Raw genomic sequence first — 25,638 nt, 5'->3', positions numbered from 1 at the left:
TTTTCTCTCCATTCCTACTTCTGGTACCAGTAGGGCCTCCTCCACATCTCCTCTTCCCCATTTCCAGGAACCATTTGTCTTTCAGCACTCATGCCAAGCACAGGCCTGATATACAGTAGGTGCTCAACGAACGCTCGAAGACACAAGGAACGAATGCAAACACCCCAGGGCCCTGCTGGACACACCTGCACACACATGTGGATACCCCCCCAACACCTCACTGCCCCATCCCACCCGAGCTGCCCTGGACCTCAGTGGAACCACCTGAAGGGACCGGGTAGGGCAGCCTGGGAGGGAGAAGGGGGCCGGGTGTGAAGGGGAGCAGGGGGCAGCTGGGGCAGGTCACAGGCAGGCGGGGGGCAGGCGGTCACTGTGGCTCAGTAGCCCTGTGACTGGTAGCCCTGGGGCTCGGGCTCAAAGGCGCTGGCCGGCTGCTGGTAGGTGCCACCCATGCCGGCGGGGTCTGGCCCGGTGCTGGGCTCCACGTAGGGGGCGTAAGGCATGCTGGAGTCCTGGCTGGGGTCCATGTAGTCCTGGGAGAAGAGGGCCGAGTCTGCGCCAATCTGGTACCTCTGGAAGGCCAGCACAGCCTGGCCCGCCTGGGGACGGGGGTCGGCGGGGACAAGGACAGGTGGGAGGGGACGGTTAGGGGAAAGACAGACAAGAGCACTGGGTTAGTAGAGGTTAGTCCACAGGACACGGGCAATAGAGGGTTAAATATCCTCAAAACACAGAAGATGAAACAAGCCTGACTGGGGAGGAGGGAAGGCCGTCCTCGAAGCCAGCCCAGAACCACACTCTCTAGCCACAAAGAACTTCAGAAATCACCTGCCCTATGGCCCCTAATCCCAGAGGTCACTCTGGGTCAACAAAAATTCTAGAGTCTTCATTTTGGAGTGTTAAAATGCCCCCAAGGCCCACAGCATCCTTCTCAAGATGTGTTCTTAGGGAGTTAGATGGAATGGAGAAAAAAGTTTTCGGTGGGACAGAGAAATGTCTGCATCTCCTAAAAGCTACTCTGCCTCTCTTGCAGTTAGGCATAGCCATATGACTAAGTTCTAGCCAATGGGTCACCCCCAAGTTCTCTGTCCCACCCTTTGACCTGATGCCTGGAATGCAGGTGTGATAGCGGGCGCTCTAGTTGTCATAATGGACCATGAGGTCCATGAGCCAAATTATAGGGATGGACGAAGCCTGGGTCACTATAGACTTCTGGAGCCACTATGCCAGCCCTGGACTGTCTTCCCAGACTTAGACTTTGTTTAAACCACTGTCATTTGTGATTTCTGTCATTTGTCGCTGAACCTAATTCTAACTGAAATGCTTCACCAAACAAGTTTGGGAAACTGAGTTAAATAGAAGACTATAGGACTTGTCAGAGCTTTGACTAATGACTAATATATGCTGGGATCCCCAAGGGGAAAACTATGGCAAGCAACATTTGCCAACCTTATCCAACCACTGAAGCCCTTTTTTCACAGGACCCAGTTGGGAAAGACTTGTCTACCGCATAAATGCATAGGCGGGAAGTTCTTTTCCAGTAAAAGCAGTTTCATTGTTATGAAGGACAATGACACTGATCACACCAAGCTAGGGAATAAATTAAATCTGTCATTAAACGACAATGTTTATAGGTTTGCACTGAAAGTCTTCTCCAGAGACCTTCCCAATCCAGGTAATCTGCCTGTGATGGGAAAATGCTAATGTTCTACATAGCCTTGTTTGGGGTCTGGGAAGACTGAGGCCTAGAAAAGGGTGGACTCATGGCAGTCAGTGCCAGAACCCAGACCTAAACACAGGGGTCCTGCCCCTTCCCAGGCCACGGCCCTCCCCACCTCCTTCCTTTTGATCAGCCTGCTGACAAGGCACTGAGTCAACCAGGAACCCAAAAGGGTCAATGGGTGAGAGGCAGGGGGCAAAGGGCCAGGGGCCTGGGAAAGGCAGACCAGGCCTCAATGAGGTGGGCTGAGGAGGTTAGGAGTGGCCCTCCTGTATTTTCCACTATGTTGGTAAGAGGTCCTGGCTGTGGGGCACTCGGATGCAGGAGCCTGGAGAAGCAGGGAGGTGGAAAGTCCCCCCTGGGGTACCAGCAACGTTGTCAGCACCCTTGAGCCATCAGTGAGCCCACAAGAGCACAAGGGGAATGAATGAATGAATGAATGAGTCCCTGAGAGGAACTTCTGCAGACCTGGTCCTCCCACAGCTCCCTGGCTCCACTGGGGTCTGCACGGAGGCAGAGGGCTGGAGCAGATGACCTCTGCAGACCCTTCCAGGAAGGGGCCTCTAGCTACAGGCACCTAGTGCTATATCTGTGGTCACTCCTCCATCCCCACTGAGTCAAGGCCTCCCTTAGCCAGCCAGTTCAAAGAGCCACAGACAGGAGCCATGGAGGGGTGTGGGCCCCTGCTGGACTGGGGTGCAGAGGTGAGGCTGGGCGTTCTGTTCAGAGCCCAGGGACCTGGTGGTCCACCTGGCCCTGCTTCTTCAGAGCAGGTGCACTCTCTGTGGCATTTCCACCGTGCAGTGCTTTGCCCTGGGGGCCAGTTTGTACTCCAGGGCAGCAGAGGGAACCTGTGTAGAAATGGGGGCCAAGGTCCTTTGGAAGAACAGGGATTCACCACATGGGAATCACTCCCAAAGTAGAGACTATGAAGGTGTCCTTGACTCCTTGGAGAGAATAAATGAATGAATGAATGAATGAACAAAAGAACCTACATTTATTGAGCATCTCTGTGCCAAGCCCTGTGCCAAGCTTTGTTTCATCTGTGCAACAGCCCTGAGAGGCTGGTCCATTATCACTCCTCCATCCAGGGAAGTAGACTGAGGCTCAGAGAGGTGCACAGGTCTGCCCAGGGTCACAAAGCACACGAGAGCAGAGCCAGACCATGAGTCTTCTGATGTCCTGGGCCAGACCCCCCTTGGCAGCCAGCCTCCATGGCGACTGGAAAATCGGCCTTCATGTTGCAGCCATGGGACGGGCTCTCAGCCCACAGCTCGGCACCCTGACAGCCCATGTGTGGAGCCACCTCCAGCCCTTCTACAGCCTGTGCAGAACATTTGGGGGAGGTTTCGGTTTGTCTGTCTTCGCCTCCCCAGGATGTGGGCTCCTGGGGCCAGGGACCACATCTGATTCATCACTAGGCACATAACAGTTGCTCAATAAATGTTTACTGAATGAACGGACACATGAAGAATAAACAAAGGAGGCAATGAGCGAATGGTGAGTCTTAACTGGCCCCTCTAGCCAGCTTTCCACCGCCCTGCACGCCCTGGCATCTTGGCCGGTCCAGGAAGTGGGCTGCCGCCCAACCTTGCCACTGGGCATGATTAGGGCTCCCTGCCTCTGGAAGCCGGGCGGGCCTACGGCTGTGCTGAGCTGGGAAACAGCGTGCTGTATTCCTCCTGGAAGGTAAGGTCCTTGAATCTCCGCACGGCCAAGGCTGCGGTCAGGCTCTGCCAGGAGACAGCAGGGGTGAGGCCAGCGGGGAAGAACAGGGAGAGGCAGAGGTGCCGGCAGGGAGGCTGACTGCAGTGGGCTGGTGGGCACCTGTCAGTCAGGCTTTCAGACCCACCCCTGGAAGTCCTGGTGTCCAATCACCCACTCCTCCTCTGCAAGCCCCGCCCCCAAGAGAAAAGGGATAGCCAGGAGCCCACAAAAGAGGAAGAAGTGTAGGACAGGCCCAGGAGGGCAGGGGGGACAGGGAAGGCTGGCTGCAGCAAGGCTTCACAGGAGGGGTCAGGACAGCTGGAAGGTCCGGAGGGAAGGGGGCACTGTCAGAGGGGAGGCGAGAACGCTTGGGATGTGGCAACGGAGCCTATATAACCCCAGATATCTGCAGGAGGGAGACGAGAGAAGAAAAAGTAAATCGAGAGGACCCGGAACCAGCGGGAAAGAAGGACCAGCCTTGCTGTCACGCTGATGGGTGCTCAACACCCCGCGGTCTAGAGCCTGCAAAGGGGTGACCTCTGGCCAGTGGGGCCCAGAGGCATGCTTTTTTGGACCCACACAATATATTTCTTTAAACTTGAACAAATTGCTAACACATAAAGATCAGATTTCTCATAGAAATTCAGACTTCTGGGCTCCCTGGGAAAACAGGAAGACCTGGCCTCTGTGGGTCCCCATTACTGCTCAGAACAGGGGCCGGGCAGAGGGTACCCTTTTAGGACGGTGTGCACATGCCACCCGGTCCACTCACACCTTCTCACATCCTGCCTGCCCCGTGGCCATCTGCGTTTGTGACACACCCCACAGCAAATCCAATCTCCCCACTTTACAGATGGGAAGACAGAGGCCCAGAAAATGAGAGGCAGCCCCATGATTTGACCCAGGTCTCCTGACTCTCTGCTTGGGCTCCTTCCCTGCCTTGAACCTCAAGGCCTTATCTTCCCATCTAGGCCTCAGCTTTGTCATCTGTAAAAGGGGACAGTAACTACCTACCACCCAACTATTGGAGTGGCTGGGAGGGGAGTCCATTACCACAGGAATGGTGCTCTGCACCAAAGCCAGGGTCTGCCACCACCACCTGACTGTCTTTGCTGGACAGTCTCCTTCCTCAGGGAGCAGCCCCGCCATGAGCATTGAGGAGGGAAGCAGAACAGAGTCCATGGCTATGCTCAAAGGCCACCAGCCCGGGAGCCTGGCTGGGGCCGGCGAGTGTGGGCTGGGTGGGCGGTGTACTCACCCACGTGAAGATGGAGAAGAAGGAGAAGGCGATGGCAGCCCGGGCCGCGTCTGTCCCTTCGTTCAGCGGGCTGTCCTTGGAGACCTGCCACTGGTTGGCCAGGTAGCAGAAGCCCACGAACCACAGGAAGGCCCAGAAGGCTGGGGTGTGCGCGGGGCCAGGCAGACGCCCGCGTGGGGAGAGAGGGCGAAGAGGGAGGCGATTGGAAACCGAGGAACGGGGGACGTTCAAGAGCACGTCTCCCACGCTCCCCCACCCCCAAAGGGAGAGGAGGTGGGGGTCAGAGTGGGGAGAGCACAGGCAAGGTGCAGGCGGAAACAGAGAGGCCGGTCAGATGCAGAGCGGGAGAGAGACCACAGAAAGGAACCAGCCAGGCCGGGAGCAGATCCAGGGAGGGCCGGGCAGTGAGAGGGAGGGCCGGGCAGTGAGAGGGAGGGAGACACAGAGGGGAGGAGAGACAGAGAAAAGTCAGTCAGCTTCGGCCGGCGTGTCTCTAACCTCAGCCAACACACATTTCCTGGCTGAATCCCTGACTGACCCATGGTCCACCCTGAGACCTGCAGCTCTCTGGGAGGAGCGTCCACCCAACCCCGCAGCCTCCCAGAGAACTGGGCAGGGGAGGATGAGGGGATGCCGGGGCCAGCAGGTCTGAGTTTCAACCACTAGTGTGACTGCAGCCTCACCAGGCCCCGAGGTTAGTGAGGGGCCCTTGGAGAGCCGAGGTCTGGGGAGTTTAGTGGTGCGAGCCCTGTGGCAACAAGATCTCTAGATGCCCACAGTCTATCCATAGAAGTCCAGAGCTGCTCAGGATAAAAAGCGTGTGTGCCGGGGGTGGTGCCTAGAGCCCAGCCCCTCCCAGAGACACTGCTGGGGAACCCAGGGGCTCCATGGAACAAAGTTTGAGAACCACTCATGTCATTCTAGTTCCTTCAAGTCTAAGGGACCCCGGGCCTCACTGCCTGCAAGCCAGGCACATCCTGAGAGTCCTGGGGCCAGGAAGTGGGGGGAGGTCCCAGCCAGACACCTGACACCACAACCCCAGGCCAGCGACACCAAATCCAAGCACCCTCCAATCAGTCTCTCGGAACTCATGGGGACAGAGACCAGGGTACTTCTGCCAAAGGTCATTTCTGAAGGGCAAGGGTGGCAGGTCACGGTGGCTCCCCAGCCCCAGGTCCTGACCCTCCCGGGGTACCTACTGTGTGCGAGGGCCTTCAGCCATCGCCTTGCTTACTTCTCATGGGGCTCCACCAGGGAAGGGGCCAGAGGAGGCCACTGAAAGAAGGGGTAACTCCTCTGGTCGTTGTGCTCCCCTCCCCGCGTGAGCTGTGGGCTGTTCTGGGGTCTCAGGCCCAGCCCTGGTCCCACCCTTCCCTGCTGCCAGCCCTGTGACCCCAAGTCTGTCTCTTCACCTGCCTGTACCTCAGTTTCCCCATCTGGAAAATAGGGAGAAGGGTGGCAGCCGCCTCCCAGGTGTGCGTGAGGCTGAGGAGGACCACGGCCAGGACAGCCCCCTGCGGACTCTGTTGCGCTGGGGTTGGGGGGTGCCCACTGGGATGGGGGCTCACCCGAGACGCCGATGTCAGACAGGACGGCCTTCTTACGGTCCTTGACACTGCTGATCTGCGGGAAGTACACGTCCAGGGCCAGGTAGAGCAGGCAGGTGAGGAAGGCAAGCACGCCCACGGTCACGCCGTAGCCGCAGGCATTGGGGTTGCGGTTGTAGATGCAGAACTCCTTGCTCTCTGAGGGGCTATTGAGGTAGCCCTCATTCACGATGGAGCCGAACACCACAATGGAGAACACCTGCGGTGGCGGGGGAGGGGCAGGGGCAGGCGTGAGACCCCGCCCAGTACCAGCCCTAGGGGAGGGGAGAGCTGCCAACCCCCTCGGCCTGGCCGCTGCCTGCCTCTCTGTGAGCCCTCTTCACCCCAAACAGCCACAGGGCCGGTGTTAAGCAGGCATTTCAGAGGGCAGGCCCAGAGAGGGAGGGGAACTTGCTTGGGGTCACACAGCACAGGCGGGGTCAATCGCCTTTTTCTTCAGCTGCAGGCACTGAGGACCCTCTGACCACAGATGTGGCCCCACTCCCCTTCCAGCCAGGTGCTGAGAGGTCTTCCTGGGCCCTGATACCACAGTTCCTCTAGGACTGGACCTGGCCTCCCAGGAGAAGAGGTCTCAGCCCTCTGGGTGGTAAACTGCCAAGCCAGCAAGCCCCCAGCTGATTCCCCCGGATGTGGGCACGTGCCCAGCCCCATTCTGTGCTCCCCTCTGCTCTGCAGAGCCACGGGCTGTTCTGGGGTCTCAGGCCCTGTCCTTGGTCCCACCCTTCCCTGTTGCCCAGGCCCTGACAAGTGGAAAGAATGATAAATGAAAAAAATACAACAGTCACAATCCTGTCAATTACAGAGCAACAGGTCAATTACTTGCAGGACCCCAAGTGTAACATGTGTTACCTCCTTAAGTGCCCCCCAACAACTTCCAAGACAGGTCTATTTCAGCTGGGCTGGCAGCCAGCAGAGGTGGTCCCCTAAGACCCCACCTCCTGGCATTGCGCGTTTGTGCAATCTCCTTCCCCTAGACTGTGGGCTGAGCCTAGCGATTTGCTTCTAAACAAACAGAATATGTCAAAAGGTGACAGGATGTCACCTGCGCGAGGAGGTTACAAAGACCTGGCCTCCATCGTGCTCACCCCCTCCTGACTCCTCACGTGCTTGCTCTGATTGAAGCAGCTGCCAGGTTTTGAGCTGCCTTATGGAGAAACACACGCAGCATGGAACTGAGAGGCCTCCAGTCAACAGCCAGCAGGGAACTGAGCCCCGCGGCCCACAGGGAACGAGTCCGGCCAGCACCATGTAAGTGAGCTTGACAATGGATCCTCCCTCAGCCTTCAGATGAGACCGCAGCCCTGGCTGACACCATGATGTGAGAGGCAGTGGCACCTCGCTAAGCAGATTCCTGGCCACAGAAACTGTGAGATAACAAATGTTTGTTGTTTTAAGCCACTACATTTTGGGGTGTCGTGTTACACAGCAGCAGCTAACGAGGACAATCAGCATCATCGGCATTTTGCAGATGAAGCAGGGAAGGTATAGGTATTGGTTAATGTGCCCAGAGTCACACAGCTGGTACGTGGCAGGGCTGGCTTCAAACCCAGGGACCTGACTCTGAAGTTCATGCTTTTTCCTCCTACCTCGCGCCTCCCCAGAAACTGTGATTATGAGGAGGCCCAGACCCAACTGACAAACACACAAACAGGAAAACAGAACCTCAGATGTGGCCTACAGTGAACTTGAGGTGCAGGCTGCAGAGCGTTTATTGTCCATTGTCCACTTCACTTTGCTTTCCAACTTTTCTATAATAAGGAACTAGAATTTCAATATGACCCAGACACGTTTTTGTCCTTAGCTAACACCCATGATGGGAAGTGACTCCAGCGCAGGTGCGAGAAAAAATATAAGCAGCATCATTTTTTAAATTGTATCCTTTTAAGATGCCCACACTTTACATGGGTTTTATAATGTACTGGACATATTAGTGTAGCAGTAATATATACAAAACAAATCCACATTTCTTATTGAAGTATAGTTGATGTACAATATTATATAAGTTACAAGTATACAATATAGTGATTCACAATTTTTAAAGGTTATATTCCATTTATAGTTATTATAAAATATTGGCTATAGTCCCTTGTTGTACAATAAATCCTTGTAGCTTATTTTATATGTAATAGTTTGTACCTCTTAATCCCCACTAGTAACCACTAGCTTGTTCTCTATATCTGTGAGTCTGCTTCTTTTTTGTTATATTCACTAGTTTGTTGTGTTTTTTAGATTCCACATATGAGTGATACACAGTACCTGTCTCTCTCCGTCTGACTTATTTCACTTAGCATAATACCCTCCAAGTCCACCCATGTTGCTGCAATGGCAAAATTTCATTCTTTTTTATGGCTGAGTAGTATTCCATTACATATATATACAACATGTACCACATCTTCTTTATCCATTCATCTGTTGATGGACACTTAGGTTGCTTCCATTTCTTGGCAACTGTAAATAACGCATGAACATTGGGGTGCATGTATCTTTTCAAGTCGGTGTTTTTGTTTTTTTCAGATATATGTCCAGGAGTGGAATTGCTGGGTCATACGGTAGTTCTATTTTTAGTTTTTTGAGAAACCTCCATACTGTTTTCCACAGTGGCTGCACCAATTTACATTCCCACCAACAGTGTACGAGGGTTCCCTTTTCTCCACATCCTCGTCAACATTTGTTATTTGTGTTCTTTTTAAAAAAATATTTATTTATTTATCTATCTATCTATCTATTATTTATTTATTTTGGCTGCACCGGGTCTTCATTGCAGCATGCGGGATCTTTAGTTGCAGCATTTGGACTCTTAGTTGCAGCATGCATGCAGGATCTAGTTCCCTGACCAGGGATAAAACCCGGGCCCCCCGCATTGGAAGTGTGAAGTCTTACCCACTGGACCACCAGGGAAGTCCCTATGTTCTTTCTGATGATAACCATTCTGAAAGGTGTGATATGATATCTCATTTTTGTTTTGATTTGCGTTTCCCTGACGATTAGCGATGGTGAGCATTTTTTATGTGCCTGCTGGCCATCTGCATTTCCTCTCTGGAAAAATGTCTATTCAGGTCTCCTGTCCATTTTTTAATCAGGTTGTTTTTTTGATGTTGAGTTGTATGAGCTGTTTATATATGTTGGATATTAACCTCTTATCAGTCATATCATTTGCAAATATTTTCTCCCGTTCAGTAGGGTTGTGTTTTTGTTTTGTTCATGTTTCCTTTGCTGTGCAAAAGGTTTTAAGTTTAATTAGGTCCCATTTGTTTATTTTTGCCTTTATTTCCTTTGCTTTAGGAGATAATTCCAAAAAAATACTGCTATGATTTATGTCAAAGAGTATTCTGCCTATGTTTTCCTCTAGGAGTTTTATGGTTTCCAGTCTTACGTTTAGGTCTTTAATCCATTTTGAAGTTTATTTTTGTATATGGTGTTAGAGAACACTCTGATTTTATTCTTTTCCATGTAGCTCTCCAGTTTTTCCAGCACTACTTGTTGAAGAGACTGTCTTTTCTCCACTGTATATTCTTGCCTCCTGTGTCATAGATTAACTGACCATAGGTGCGTGGGTTTCAAATTTACATTTAATGGGAGGACTGATTCAAAAATTTTTCCTGAAGGACGGCATGAACTAAGGTTTGGAGACCGCTGGTTCATGACACTTGTGTTAACAAGGATTCTGACCCAAATGTCCATGAATGGATGAATGGCACATCCATACAATGGAATATTATTCAGCCATAAAAAGGGACAGAGTTCTGATATATGCTGCAACTGGATGAACCTTAAAACAGGTGAAGAAAGAAGTGAAAGAAGCCCAGACACGAAAGGTCAGTATTATGATTTCTTTTATGTATCATACCCAGAATAGGCAAAACAGAGACAAAAAGCAGACTAGAGGTTACCGGGGGCTGGGGGAGGGAAGAATGAGGAGGGATTACTTCATGGGTATGGGGGGTATTTATGGGGTGATGAAAAAGTTTCGAAACTAGACAGGTGGTAGTTGCACAACATCGTGAATCCACTAAACGCTACTGAACTGTATACTTTAAAATGGTTTATTGTGGGTAATATGAATTTTTCTGCAATTCAAAAAAAAAAAGAAAGGATGCGGGGGGTGCTGTGTCCTGGTTCAGCCACGGGCACTGAAATGGGCAGTGGTGGCCTGTGAGCCACACATGTGCCAGTCCTGATTTGGGAATGTACATGTCACCTCAACCTGCAGACCAGTGCAGGCCTCCTGGCACACAGCTCTGCCCGGTCACAGGCTCTGCATCTTCACAATCTCCGCGTGGAGCAGCAAGGGCAATTCGTACTGCCCCCAATTGACAGAGAAGGAAAACTGAGGCTCAGAAAGAGAAGGTGACACTGTTGTCAGGGTACAGGCTGAACTTGAACCCAGGTCTCTTGAATCTCAGCCCTACGCTCTCTTCCACCTGACCAAGCTGACCCTCAGCCTCAGGACGTGGGCCCTGAAGCAGGCGTGACCCTTTATTTCCAGAGACCCAGGGGATCAGTAGGAAAGCATCAGTGTGATGGGAACAGGCCGTGGGACTGGAATGGCAAGTCTGGCGTTCAGGGGCACAGGAGGGGAGAGGCACGAAGTCCAGACTTCAGAGCAACTGTCAAAAGGACCCCTGGGCTACTGACAGCCCAGACAAGCAACGAAGACGCCACTGGGCGACAAAGGCGGGCTCTGACAGCCAGCTGCCTGGGCCATGCACTGCACAACTCCAGGGACCACCACTCACACAGCGCCTTAGGCCTGTGCACCAAGACAAGTCCAAGGCTCCTACCAGAAGACTGCCAGGCTGGGAATCTGAGGCCCAGTCCCAATGTCATCAGTCATCACCAATCCAGCAAAATGGAAAAGCGTCTTGATTAGACAGAGACTTCAGACACTGAGGAGTCACACAGACCTGCTGGATTCAAATCCCAGGCCTGCTGCTCATGCTGTGTGGCCTCAGGCAAACGACTTAACCTCTCTGAGCCTCAGATTGGTCCTCTGTAAAAATTAACCTTCCCTCCAGGGCTGATGGAAGCATTATACACAAGTACACAGAGCACAGCAGTCAGGACTTCGTTAAGGGTTAACTCCCTTCTCCAGAGGCCCTGGGAGAGAAGACACGCTCCCTGGGGGCTGGAACAAGGGTGGACCCCTTCCCTACAGCAGGCTGAGTGGAGGGGTGGGGGCAGCAGGTGGGCGGAAGTCCGGGCTTTGGGGACAGCAGAGGATTAAGACGGGCCCTCTTGGGGGAGAGGAGCAGGGAGTCCTCAGAGACGCCAGGAGGAAAGTGCTGGTGAGGGCGTGTCCCCAAGAGGGGAAGGAGTAAGATTAAACAGTCTCCGGGACCTGACCAGGCGGGGCCACGGAACTGGCAGAGCTGGCCTGCCAGCTCCCTGCAGCCGGTCCTTCAGCCCCTGGGCTCCCCGCCCTCCTCTCCGCCCACGGCTCCCTCCTGCAGACTTGGGCCTCCGTCAGGCATTCATCACAGGTCACAGGCTTCTCAGTGCCTTGCACTGTGCTGGGAGGGGGCGTCAAGGGGGACCACGTCCGTGGAGCCCCTGCTGTCGGGGAGCTGACCATCTGGAGCTACAGGAGTGAGGGGGCGAGAGCCTGGCCCCTTGTCTAGCGGGGTGACCTTGGGCTTAACCTCTCTGAGTCTCAGTTCCCAACAACAATAGCACCTAAACCACTGACACTTTGTGAGGAATAAATGAGGTCCTACGTGTAAGGAAGAGCATGGGATGCAGAGTAAACAACCAAAAAATGCCAGACTGACACTAAACAAGTGGAAAAGATAATTGAGGCAATGACCCACGGTGGCAAGTGCTGGGAAGAGGTGGCAGTGGTCAGGGGAGGGAGCCCTGAGCAGTGATCTCTGAGCTGGGCCAAGAAGGAGCCAGCCCTGCACAGATCAGGGGAAGCGTGTTTCAGGCACAGGAACAGAAGGGGCAAAGGCTGAAGGTGAGGGAAGGAGCACGGCTGGAGCAGGGACCAGGGAGCTGGGGCTGGAGGAGGCGATGGGACAGGAAGCGGCAGGGAGGGCAGGACCTGGTGGGCCACGGGCACATTGGATTAAATGCAGTGAGAAGCCACAGGAGCAACGAGATCTGGGTCTATGGATCATGGTCCCCACCCTGCAGAACGAAGGTCACCTAAGTGCCCCCAATCCCCGGCCCTGGGCCTTCTGGACACAATCCAAGCTTCTAGGGCTGGTGGTCAAGGTCCTCTAAGTACCCGCTCTGCCCACCTCCCCCGGTGCCTCCCTTCCCTCCACTTCCCACCAGCCACCTCCTTGCCCACCTCACAACCCCCGGCCCCTTCCACTGTTTTCTTTCCGTAATATTCTTTCTACCACGCGGTGGGTGCTGGGCTATAACTAACTTTTCTGATTATGCTGGGTGGCGGTGGGGTGAGCTGCCCCTCTGCTGGGCCTGCACTCCCCAGGGAGATGACCGCTCTGCAGCCACAGGGCCCCCTGCCTCCGGGGCCTGGGAGGCCGCAGCTCGGAGGCCAGAGAACTGGGGCTTGCTATCGGTTGTTCATTCATTTTAAAGTATTTCTAAGCACCTAGTACGTGCCAGGCCCTGTGCGAGAGGCTGAGGGGGCAAGGTCCCTGTTCTCATCAGGGAGACAAACAGCTGAGAAACATGTACAAGAGTCCAGACGAGTGTCCCGAAGAAGCGCCAAGCAAGGCAGGAGGAGACAGACTGGGCAGATGGGGGTCACTGACGTAGTGACCTTTGCGCGGCGCCCATATGCAGAAAGGCAGAGCCATGCAGATACTGGGGAGAGATGTTCCAGGGAGAAGTAACCGCAAGTGCAAAGGCCCTGGGGCGCGAATAAGCTTGGTGCCTCGAGGAGGTGCACAGGGTGTGGCTGGAGCACAGTGAGCGAGGGGAGGTCCCCGAGGTCGGCAGGGGCCGGCCCCCAGGGCCTGCAGGGGAAGGCTGAGTTCAGGAGTCACTTTGGGGTTAAGAGCAGGTGAGTGACTGATCTGACTTAGGTTTAAGGAGACTCACCCTGGGCTTCCCTGGTGGCGCAGTGGTTAAGAATCCACCTACCGGGGCTTCCCTGGTGGCGCAGTGGTTGAGAGTCCGCCTGCCGATGCAGGGGACACGAGTTCGTGCCCTGGTCCGGGAGGATCCCACATGCCGCGGAGAGGCTGGGCCCGTGGGCCATGGCCGCTGAGCCTGCGTGTCCGGAGCCTGTGCTCCGCAACGGGAGAGGCCGCAACAGTGAGAGGCCCGCGTACCGCAAAAAGAAAAGAAGACTCACCCTGGTGAGTGGAGAAAAGACTGTGGGGCGAGGGTGAAAGCAGGGAGACCAGAGGGGCTAGTCAGCGCCCAGGTGAGGGACAAGCGGGCGGGGCTGGCATGGGCAGCGGGATGGGGTGAAGTAGTGGGGGCTGAATGTCCTTTGGAGGTAAAGCCACCAGAATCTGCAGACACTGGCCTGCTGCGGGGAGCAGGGCAGTCGGGGAGGGGCTGGGCTGGATGAGAATTGGGAACAGAGGTGTCGTGCCAGGTCCCCCGCAGGCTGCAGGGCTGGGCCAGGGCAGGGAGCCACCCCTGGACCAGGCTGAGAGTCTACAGATGGAGAAACTGAGCCTAGGGGAGGGGAAGCAGCATTGCCAAGGACACACAACAAGGCCCTTGCAGTCTCACCACACCCCCTGCAGGACCCTCTGGGCCCCAGGTTAACTCCTCCATTTAGCTGCAGTCTCCCCACCCCGAGTGGGAGGGAGCCTCCCAAAAGCAGGCCCAGGCCCCAGGTTTCTGTTCCACAGTCCAAGGCAGGAGGAACGGGGACTCCCTCAAGACCCACGATGTGACTGAAACACATGCTCTTCACTCCACAAGGTCCATGGCCTTATTCTCATTTTATCCACGTCCAGGGAACTGCCCAGGTCCCACGGCTGTTTAAGGGTGGATGGAGTATTGACAAAAATCCAAGGCCGGTGCCCTGTGTCGGGCGGCCTCTGGGGTGACTCGCTAAGGCCGGATGGCAAGGAGCACGCAGAGCAGCCACCAGAGAACCGGAAATTAAACCACAATGAAATTCTACGCTGGCCACAGTGGCAGAGGCATGGGAGGGAGCAGCTCACCCCAACAGGCAGATCTGCTGCAGGGGCCAGGACAGGGCTGCGGAGGCAGAACCAGCAGCCAGGAAACAGGAGAAGATGGAGGGTGAGGGCCCCGGGAGGTACTCAGGGGGCCACTGGGCACAGGCAGGCACAGGAAAAACCACCTCCCTCCCTTGCACTAGAGAAAAATGTTAAAAAAAAACCAAAAAGCACCAAGGTAAACTGGGGCAAGACTCTGTTTTTTTCACCATCTTTATAATCCAATCCTGAGCCTTAAAAAAACGGATTCCAGATGGCACTTAGAGCAGAGCTATCTCCAACTCAGAAAAGCAAACCGAAGGAATCTCAGCATCTCAGGCTCCTGGACTCAGAGACACACAGAAACAGAGACCCCAGAACTGCCAGACCCTGCCCTGGCCTCACATCGCTCTCTCTCCCACCCCATGACTCAACCATCCTAGAGGGCCAGCACTAGCAAAGCCACAGTCTGTTTGATAATTTCGCCCTGGCTGTTCCCACCTCCCAGAACACCCTTCCCCACCTTCTTCATCTTTCAAACAGGAACGAACTCCTTCCCACCCTTCAAAACCCTGCTGGGAGGTGGTGACTTGCAGCTGCCTCCTGGGACACCCTCCTTCCCAGTCACTCTCGCCCACCCTAACCCTGCACATACTCCTGCTTGGGATTCATCTAGCGGTCTGTCTCCCCCGGCCCACCCTCACCCCCGACCCTGAGCCAGCCCACAGCCTCTGCAGGGGCCCTGCATCCACTGGGAGGGCTTGACAAAAATCATCTCATTTAATCCTCATCAAAAGCTCTAAGGAAAAAACTAAACCTAAAAACACCCCACAGATTAGGAGATACACACTACTATGTACAAAACAGATAAACAAGGTCCTACTGTAGAGCACAGGGAACCATATTCAGTATCTTGTAATAACCTAATGGAAAAGAATCTGAAAAAAAAATATATATATATACACCTATATGTATAACTGAATCACTTTGCTGTACACCAGAAACTAACATTGTAAAAATCAACTACACTTCAACAGATAAACGAAAACAACAACAAAGCGCCCACCCCAACAAAGCAGGCTGACTTAGCGCACTCAGCAGAGGGCCGCTGAGGCCCCATGAGGCCTGGACTCCGGCCAGCCCACGGCCGGGTGACCCGGAGCAGGTGAGCATGGTGCCGGGCCTCCTGCCCGGCCTGCCCCAGGTCCAGCCCCATTCCAGAACGTGTGCCAAACCTCGAGCTTCAGCTGCCTCCCCATGAAGAAATGACTTCCAGATCCCAGACTCTAGGACCAGCACGAGACCCAGGAGAGACAGCTGCTGTGCCGAGCCTGTCACCTCCCCACAGTGCCGGAGGGGCCCGGCCCACTTTTCTCCACATCCGCCCAGAAAGCTGGCAGGCTGTGCCTGGGCCAGTGCCGGGCATCAAGCTAACTTGGGCTCCAGGGACAGCTGGGCCCAGCCAGCATCAGGGGCAGGCGGAGACAGAGGTCCCTGCTGTTCTCAGGGAACTTCCCAGAGGCCTGGCTTTAAACATCCTTGGGCACCTGCTGAGTCTTCCCCCAGACAAGCTGTCAAGAGATGAGGTCAGGAGTCCACAACTCTCCGGTCCTGCCAGCTCCGGATGGTACCTTCTATCTACCTCACCCTGTACAGAGACATCTGTTCCCCAGACCGGTGGCTGGGAGGAGTCCCTGGTCCCTGCCTCACGCTGCAGGCAGCCAGCGGACCCGCTCGCCGGCTCTCCAGTTTGCGGCATCGGCTACTGTCCACTTCCAGGCCACAGTGTCGCTTGCCCGACTCAGGACAGCCTCCTCTCCCGCCTCCTCCAACCCAACTCCAGACGGGCGCCAGGGGGCGCTCACCACTCCCCCAACTCTCACCAGTCCCTCCCGGGGCTGAGGATAAAGTCCAGCCCCCAAGAAGAAGACACCGACGGGCTGCTGGTCTCACCTCTGGTCTCTCCCCGCCCCCTCATCCATCTGCACACTGGCCCCCACTCAGCTGCTCAGACCCCAGAGTGGGCGCGTCCTTGAACCCCATCCAACCTGGCACTTGGGTCTATTTCTTCATCCTTCCCCAAAAACTCTCAATTTCCTCCATGCAGCCTCCCGCCCCCGCCCCTGTACCAGTCCAGGCCACCATCACCTCTTGCTAAGCGATGACGGCAGCTTCCCAGCCTCTGTGCGCCACTCCTGAGCCCCTGCACCATCCAGATCTCTCTAAACCTAAGTCAGATCGTGTCACCCCCTGCTGCATCTCACTCACCAACAGCCGCACGGTGAAATCCCCTCCCCACCCCAACCCCCAGGGTTCCAGCTTCCTCTCAGCCTCCTCTCCTGCCACTCGCCTCTGCTCCCTCCTAAGCTCATTCCTGCCTCAGGACCTTGGCACTGGCTGTTCCCTCTACCTGGGATGCCTAGAGTTCCCCAGATCTTCCAGGCTGGCTCCTGCTGGTTCCTTCTCAACGTTCAAATCTCAATGCAAGCCACCTCCTCAGAGAAGTTCTCCAGACCTGACTCCCAATATTCTCCAATACCCCCATTTATTTTCTTGATAACCTCATTACATATTTTTTTCTTATTTTTTGGTTCAGTTGTTGGGTGTATGTCTCCACTCCAGACCCAGAGGGAGGGTCAGGAAAGGCTTCAAGGTGAGTGAACAGCAAGCCTGATAGATGGGCAGAGGCACAGGCAGCACAAGAGTTGGGAGAAAGACTATTCTCTCCTCAGCATCCTTGGCTTGCACACCTCTGACCACAGGGAGCTCACTCCATAACAAAGGGCTGCCACGTCCTCTCCCTCAGCACGAGCTGAGCCCGCCTTCCTGCCCGCATCCCCATGAAGTCCTCAACCTGCCTCCTGGGCCTCACGGGAAGAGCGGACAAAGAAACAGGCAGCCGAGCGTTTGAGGGATGAGTCAGGCTGCAAGGGCCCCCCTTCACGGGAACAGGCCCTGCCTCCCCCCGGGTCACGTGAGGGAAAGGGCCGAAGCCAACGCAGGGGCGCGTGATGGGCACTGGGTGGGGGGGCACTCGGCTTCCTCAAGAGCCTCGTGCAGAGCCGCAGGGCGGGGGCGGGGCAGGCGGGCTCCCTTCTCTCCTCCCAGGCCCGGCCCGGCCACCACCTCTGCAGCCTTGGAAGCAGAGACCTGCTGCGGATTAGGCAGTAATCTTCCCGCAAGCTGTCTCCGTGTGCTCTCCGCAGTGGGGGTGGGGAGTGGGCTTGCTGGGCAGGGGCCCTGTCCCTGCGGCACTGAGACTCGCTGGACCTGGTGATCTGAAGGCTCCCCTGTCTTCTCCCTCCTGTGGCTGCACAAACACCAGGAGAGCAGGGAGCCTCCTTAGAAACGGGGAAACTGAGACCCAGCCCTGAAGACTCCAGACTTGAATGGGGACGGTGGGTGGACGGAGGAGGACAGAGCACGGCAATTCCCAGCCTCATTCACCCACGTGTGAGCCATGACAGGATGCCAGGTGCCGTCTCGCACTGGGGATACGACAGTGACCTGACAGACACGGTCCCTGCCCCCCAGAGCTTACAGCCCATGGGGCGTGGAGGTGGGGGGCAGCAGCCTCTCATCACCGCCCTGCCGCGCCTTCACCCGTGCTGCTCCTGCTTGGAATGTCCCCCTCTCCGCCTGGCTGGCCCCATCCCTCCCGCCTGTCCCGAGCCGAGTGAGCCTGAGGGAGCGTCCCTCACTCTAGGGCTTATGCTCACCTCCATACTTTAAGAGGTTCCTCAGCCACATTTCCCACCGCTAGACTGTGAGTCTCGCAAAGACCAGGCACATTAGAGAGAAGGCGGCAGTCCTGCGGCTGTCGGAACCAACGGAACCAACGGGAGGGCGTACGAACCCCTCACTGCGCCAGATGCGGCCGTGAGAGCCATTAATAACAACTGGCCACAGGATTTGGCAACGTGAAGGTCACGGATGATCTGGACGAGATGGAGAGGTGAGGGCGAGAGCCTGAGCAGGGCGCAAGCGAGAGAAAACCAGGGGAGAAACACCAGAGACGGAGACCATAGACGAATCTTCTGCAGGACCAGAGGCATGGGCAAGGGCGTGGGAAGAACTCCCATTTGTAAGCCGATGGGAACGAGCCAGAGTGGAGGATGGAGGCAAGGGCGGAGGGAGGGAGGGAAGCAGGGAATCTGAGTCCTCCAGCAGGTGAGAGGGTGCACCTGGTGGACCCTGCGAGGCTGGCCTGGCCACCAGAACAGGAGAGAGCCTGGGGGAGGGGCGGGTGCGAGGAGGCCAAGGGTGGATGCAAGCAGGGCTTTGCCAGGTGAGCGCAGCGACGCAGTGGGGCCAGAGCCGGGAGCAGGTGGGTGAGACCACCAGGGAGCCCAAGCTGGCGAGGGGGGCGGGGAGGAGGGGGTGAGGGCCGGTGTACAGAGGGAGTCCCAGGCCAAGGACTGCGCGAGGCAGAGCGCTGGAACGACAGGAGGGGTGGGGAGAGGCGGACACCTGAGTTCTCGCCAGGAACAAGGGCCAGGCCCAGGGTACACCCAGTGAGAGTGGCTGAGGCAGGGAGGACAAGACTGGAAGGCTGGAGGCCAAGGAAGTGAGAGGCCAGGCTGTGAGAAGGATCACGGAAGCGGGAGCTACAGTCAGCAGGATGGAAGGCGGGGCGGTGCTGAGGGACAGGGCAAGTGACCTGGGGCTGGCTTGCAATGAGGGGAGTGGCTGGCCCAGTGCTGTGATGAGATTCAAAGCTGGGGGAGAATGGTCTGGAAGCAGCCTCAGGAGCCAGGATGACTGTGTCCCATCTCCAGGCCCAGCAGAGGGAGGGCATGAGGCAAAGAACAGCCCCCACTGAGAAGGCTGCTGGGGAAGCCGGGTCTGGGTGGGGGGGGAGGCCAGGTTACAGTGCAACTTAAAAAAGGTATCAGGGATGCTCAGAGGGGGGCCCAAGATTTGGGGAAGACCATGTCCTCTTGACCCCTGGACCCTGAGTCATTTGAGGAGCCGGGATGGTTGGGGTTCCCAGGTGATGGCTTTCTCAACAGTCTGGGCCTGACAGCCTGGGACTCTCCCAGCCACCCCTTCCCCGCGGTCCCCCTCCCCCCACACCATCTTCCCAGGCAGAGGTGGGGTGAGCACATCTCCCTCCAGGAAGGGAGGGCTTCCCCAGAAACACAGGGGCACGGGCCACCCTGCCGGCTCCAGCTGACACTGTTCCGCTCCTGCAGTATGGATCTGGGGCCCAGGCTCCCCCTGCAGGCCCCCACAAAGCATCAGGGGTGCAGGAGGCTGGTCCCTGACATCACTTCTTTAAATACTGACCAGTCCCCAAGTTCCCAACCTACAACCCACTAGGAGCAGGAGTAGCATTTGCTGAGGGTAGACAGGCCGGGAACCACCAGCCCAACCTGGCTGTCCTCCCCACATCTGATAGATGGGGAAACGGGCCCAGAGAGCACTGGCAGACGCTCACGTCACACCACCTGTCAGGGGCGGAGTGGGCGCAGAACACGGACTCAGGCCTCGGGCCCCAGGCACTTCCTGACGCTCTGCCCTGCCTCTCCTCCCACCGGACAGCTGGTTCTTCCGGTGTAGGTGCCAACTGTGGCTCCGTGCCAGCTCTGCCATCTGCCCTCTCCCTTTCCTCCCTCCTCCCCGTGGTTCTTCCTCCTCTCCGCCCTCCCTCCCCCAGCCTTTGTTCTTTCTCCCCAGGCTCAAGCCTGCCTAACAGCTCTGCACAAGTGGCCGTGTGGGACTCCCCATGTGGCTGGGGACTCCCCAAAGCAGGAAGAAAGGGCCACGTCCTGGAAGTCAGGCATGGGCTGCAATCCCAGTAGCTCCAGTTAACCTCTCTGGGCCTCAGCATCTCACCTAAAGTGGGGGTCATGAAACCCATTGGACAGGGATGTCACGTGCCTAGAGGAATGAACTGGATGGCAGGCCCTTTATACATCCATGTTCACAAACCGAGTCGGCCCTGAACCCAGGCGCTCCAATCCCACGTTCCAGGTGAGGATTTTCCCAGGTCCCTCTCTGGCGGCCCTGGTCTCGATGCCAAACCCAAGACTCCTCAAGTTCCCACACTGCCACAGGACACGAAGAAATGCCCAAGACGCATGCAGAAACCTACCATCCACGTCTCCTGTTGACCTCCGTGCCCTGACTCTCTCCCAGGCCTGAGAGAGATGGACCAGACAAAGGTCGGTCACAGGCAGGCGAAGAGGACAAGAAGATTCTGAGGCTGTCAGCGATACACACCAAAGGAGCACAGGACATGCCTGCGTGGACCCAGCCCCCTGAGTAAGTGGCAGGGCCTTGCCTGGTGCTGGGATAGGACAGGCTAGACCACACCACACATTTCCTGCTGGGCCTCCTGTCCCCAGAGCCCTCCCCAAGCCACACCTCCACATGGCTCCGCAGGGAACTTCCGAAAACACACCTCTTCTCTGCTTAAAACCCCTCTCTGAGGCTGTCCATGGCCCTCCGATGCAGCCCAGCTCGTGAAACTGGCGTCCAAGGCCGACCCTGGGTTGCCCACCCTGCCTGCGCCCCACACCTCTTTGACTTGCTCTCACTCACACACCCGGGGGCCCCAGGAGCTCAGCAACGTTTCTAAAACCCACTCAGACCTTGTGCCCCCAAGTATTTATTTATACATGTTGTTCCTCCCACCTGGAATGCACCTCCACCCCCACCTTCTTTATTAGGACCAACACAGGGGTCACCTCCCCCTGGAAGCCCTCCACGCCCCCTGGCAGAGGTACCTACTCCCCACTGGATTTCCTTCTCATTGCATCCCAAGCCTTCTGGATGGTGCCTGTCGACTCAATTCTGTTCTCACTGACCTAGAGCATCTCCGGTGGGACACACAGGCTGGCACCGAGCAGGGACTCGGTATTTGTGGAATGAATGAATGAATGCCAGAGCTGGCCAGAGGCTCTGTCTCCACCCTGGACCCATTTCACCCCAGCCCCTGCAGGCTCTAGAATTTCCGTGTGGGACAGCTAGCGTGTGGCAATCTGGCTGGGAACGGAGACAAGGGGTCTCATTTCGAAGCTGCTGCGTCTGCAAAGCAAACTCAGCTTTTTTATTTTTATTTTTTGGCTGAGCCTCGCAGCGTCGGGAATTCCCGACCAGGGATTGAATCCGCACTCCCTGCAGTGGAAGCGCGGACTCTTAACCATTGGACCGCCGGCGAAGTCCCGCAAGCTCGGCTCTTGTACTCAGTGTCTGCTTGGAGTGATTGAGGGGGTCTGATAAAAATGAGGGTGTAAAACCGCTCCCTCAAGCCACTCCTTGGTGCCACTGCGACTCAGACAGGGAAGCCACGGGGAGTACACTGAATGTGGACCCAGTGGACTGGATTGAAACTGCGGCTCTGACAGTCCCGGGCCCAGGAGCTCTGTCTCTAGTCAGTAGAGAAGTCACCTCCAGCCTGCCCCTGACTTCTGTCATGAGAGGGATGACACCCACCCTCCTGAGTGTTACAGCCAAAGCCCTTGAGATCAACCCTGAAAATGGCAAAATTTCCAACATTTTATTGTTTTATTTTTGCCAAAACAGAGCATTAATTTAAAAAAAAAAAAAAGAAAGAAAAAGAAAACCTCTAATCTACCAGTGCTAAATTCTTTTCCCATAGGTCATTTCAAAGCTCTAAAAGGATGTAAATTCCAAATAGAAGGTAGTCCTTTATATGAAATCAGCTAGCTCCCTGATGAAACTCCACTTCCCCCCACCTGGCTCCAGGTAAAGAAGGGGGTCACTGACAGGCTGCAGGATCGGGGCAGGATTGGGCACCTCTGATCCAGCCCAGCCTCCGCTTTCCGATGGGGAGACAGAGGCAGAGGGGGTGGCCACAGCTGGTGCCAGATCTCCTGGCCCCCGGCCAGCACAGCCCACCTCCCCGCCAACCCAGGTCAGAGGAGGCAGCTCTGAGCTCACCCTGGACACTGTCCCAGCTTAGCCATCACCTCCTCGCCCAGGGCAGGAAGGGTCCAAGTTGGGATCTGCCAGAGGGCTCACCAGCTCCCTCCCCACCTTAACCCTCAGGGTCCATTCCTCAATTCCCGAAGTGAGTAATCACCCCCCTCCAGGTGTGTGTGTGGGGTGGGGGGAGGCGGTGTAGGGCACACAGGGGCAGAGAGGAGTTGAGAAAGCCTCGGTCAAGAGATAAGGGGTCCTGCAGGCCTGGGGGCTCAGGTTCCAGGGTAGGTCCAGGTTTGGTGACTCCCTGAAGCTTACATGGTTTGGGGACCCACTTTCAAATAAAAAAATAACAGAAAAAAGATCTTTCTCTTACAAGTTTTACAAAATCGCAAGCCCAAGCGCTCACGTTGTTAAGGCCCTACAGGGCGGCAGAAGGGGTCTTGGGGAGCACAGGAGTCCTGGATAGACTGACCAACCGTCTTGTCTGTCCGGAACAGGGGGGCTCCCAGGTCATGGGACTATCAGTGCTGAAGCCAGGAAAGTTCTGGCAAACCAGGGCAAGCGGGTGCTGAATGCTCAGGCTCCATTAGCTGGAAGGTGAAGCTTAACGCCAGCCAGACCCTGCCTGCCAGACCCTGCGGTGAGCAGAGGGAGCTCGGGGGAGGAGGGCAGGTGGCCACGTGCGTCCACCACGTGCCCCCACGTGTTAAAGTGTCTCAGCGCATCACGTGTTTTTGAAAAAGGCTGGTAGGAGATAGCAGCCCTCCCTAAGTGGTGGGATCACATGTGCTTCTTTTTCCAATTTTTTTTTTTTTGGTGAAATACACACAACATAAAATTTACCATCTTAACCATCTCTAAGTGTACAGTTCAGTGGTATTCAGCACATATATATGGTTGTGCAACCATCACAAGTGATTTATGTTTTCCAACAATCGGCAGGTATTACTTCTATGATCAGAAAAAAACCTACATATTTTTTTAAAGTTCATCAGCCTATATCAGATACCTCTGCTCACGCAAAGGTAGTGAGCAGGGCTGGGAGACTGTTGGGGGCCTCTGGGGGGATTTGGACATTGGATGGAGGTTGACCCAGATGACCCTTATCCTTTCCAAACCTGAAATCCCAGGACTTCAAACTCTTCCTGATCAGGGGAAGCACTGTGCTTTGGAGACAGGAAGATCTGGGTTCAAATCCTCCATCTGCTACTTACATGCTCAGTAACCTTGGGCCTCTCTGAGCCTCAGTTCCCTCAAGTGTGATACAGACTGTGGGGGGAACTATCCAGGTAACCGTGAGAACAGCCCTGCATAGTGGGTGCTCAGTGACTTTTTCTCCCTTTTGCTTGGAATGTCCTCCCGGCACCTTGATGTGCACACATGTAAACCCTCCTCATCCTTCCAGGCCCAATTTGACATCGCCTCCTCCAGGAAGCTTCTCTGATTGCTCTCCTGGTTTTGCTGGCCTCTGCCTGAGGGTGCCTGGCTCACTCCCCAGCGGGACTGTAGGCTCCCTGAGCACTAAGGGCTGCGTCTGAGTCACGCCGCCTTCCCTCGGAGCCTAGCCAACTCAATAAAGCTTTGCTAAATGAAGCCTTCACCAGCAGAAGTGACCCAAGCAGACAAAACGCCCACACCCCGTCACAAAGCCAGTGACTTCACGCTTCGGGCCGGCGGAGGGGAGCAGTGCACAGAGCCACCGCACCTCATCAGGCAGGTGTCCCCCAGAGCTCTACCTTTGCCAAGGACCCGCCAGGGTCTCTGGGGAGCTGGAGACAACACACGGGTGAATGAACTCAGCACCACAAATCCTCCTGGGTGTATCCAGGGTGCCAGGCCATGTGCCAGCACCAGGGACCCAAAGACTAAAGAACAGGGCTTCCCTGCCCTCAAAGAGCTCCCCATCTGGTGGGCACTTGAGAAGAAGGGGTTTAAATGTGGCCACCCTTCCTGTGGCACCAGAGGGAGGTTTTAACGTTTTTAGACAAAGGAAAGGTAGATCCCTTTCCCTCTGGGAGGCCAGAGATAAACACCCCAGCTGTCCCACCCATCACACCCTTATATGGCCCTGAAAATCCAGGAAGTGAGGGAACTTGAGCACCCCACAGCTGGCTTTAGGCTTAGCCCGGTGGGGTGGCTGACAGGGGCCCTGCCCAGTGTCCCCAATCCAGGCCTTTCTGATCTAGGCCCACAGGAAGGGGCCCCAGGCCTGCAGAGGCAAGACCCTCTAGTGAGGGGGTCTGGGCAATGGCCAGCAACCCTAGGGAGCCCCAGACACCCCTCCCCAGACAGCAGCAGGCCTCCTTTCCCTGGGGTGCTGCCAGGTCATGTGAACCCCTCCCCGTGTGCTGACTCTGTCCCATCCTCCTCTCCCCGACCCCAGGTTTGAACAGGGACCCCCACTCAGCTCTCTGCACTGAGGGATTCTGCCCTCGCCAGGCTGGAGGTCCAGAACGGGCTTCTCTGCTCTTCCCTGTGGGCAGGGGACCTCTCTCCCGCCCTCCCGGCCCACGGCCCTCCTCAGGCATCCAGGTGTCTGCACGAATTCAGGAAATATCCGAGCCCAAGGAGGTCTCAAGGAGGCTCCTCCCACCTCGCTACAAATCGGGAAACTGAGGCAAGCTAGAGGAGGTGACGCTGCCCACCTCGGAATTTAACTCCTCACTTTCCGTGAACATTTCTAGGGTGGTTTCCAGCCCAAGGTCACGCTGCAGAAAGACGGTTCCCGGGGAGAGAGCCCAGGTATCCGGCTCCCGGCGCGTCGCTCCACACGAGCCCAGCTAAGCCACAAAAACCCGGTTTCCTGCCCTCTCCTCCTTGAACGTCCATGGCAAGAGCGCGTGCACCCCGCGAAACGATCCACGCCCCGATCCACCCCCGAATAAAGGCCACCTGAAACCAGGGTTCCGTCCCCACGGTCGCCGGTCCGCCCAGGCGGCCGCGCGCAACCCGACCCACGAGGCGCCAGGTCGCGGCCTGGAGGTCACCGCGACGGGGGGGCGGGGGGAGAGTAAGAAGTGGGGACACCGGGAAGCCAGGGGTCGGGGAGCAGGCGCCCCCGCGAGGGCCAGGACCCCCGCCCGGAGCCCGGGAAGGAGGGAGGGGCGGGCGCCAGGACGCCGGCCGGCCGGCTCCCCACCCGCGGCCGCACCCGGGCAGCAGGCCCGGTGGGGTTGGGGTCCGTCGGGGCGCGCCGCCCTCGCCCGCGCCCCCACCCCGCCCCACCCCCTGCTTGGCCGGGCCACCCAGACGTCCTTACCCAGGACACGACGCGCAGGATGGTGTGCGGCTGCCGGACCAGGGTGTAGGGGTCGAAGGCGCCCCCGGCTTTGCCCGCTCCGTACGCACCTCCTTCCATCG

At 56.4% G+C, this 25,638-nt stretch overlaps 1 protein-coding gene across 3 annotated transcripts; it reads right to left on the bottom strand.

Moving 5' to 3' along the window:
• Nucleotides 1-377: 377 nt before the first annotated feature.
• On the bottom strand, nucleotides 378-25,638 carry SYNGR1 (synaptogyrin 1; the record flags this gene model as incomplete). Of its 3 annotated transcripts, none has more annotated exons than XM_082849468.1 (4): nucleotides 378-599; nucleotides 4,686-4,825; nucleotides 6,254-6,491; nucleotides 25,538-25,638. In XM_082849468.1, 4 exons carry the CDS (start codon nucleotides 25,634-25,636, stop codon nucleotides 378-380), a joined length of 699 nt encoding a protein of 232 aa, XP_082705594.1. The 3 variants fall into 3 exon arrangements, with proteins under 3 accessions (XP_082705594.1, XP_082705593.1, XP_082705595.1); XM_082849467.1 differs by having other exon boundaries at nucleotides 25,430-25,636; XM_082849469.1 differs by lacking the exon at nucleotides 378-599 and adding an exon at nucleotides 3,361-3,453.

This window comes from Leucopleurus acutus (genome assembly GCF_964270905.1).
Source record: "Leucopleurus acutus genome assembly, chromosome: 11".
In the NCBI taxonomy this organism is placed as follows: domain Eukaryota; kingdom Metazoa; phylum Chordata; class Mammalia; order Artiodactyla; family Delphinidae; genus Leucopleurus; species Leucopleurus acutus.
The sequence above is the reverse complement of the archived record's forward strand: the minus strand, read 5'-3'. Positions and strand labels throughout refer to the sequence as shown.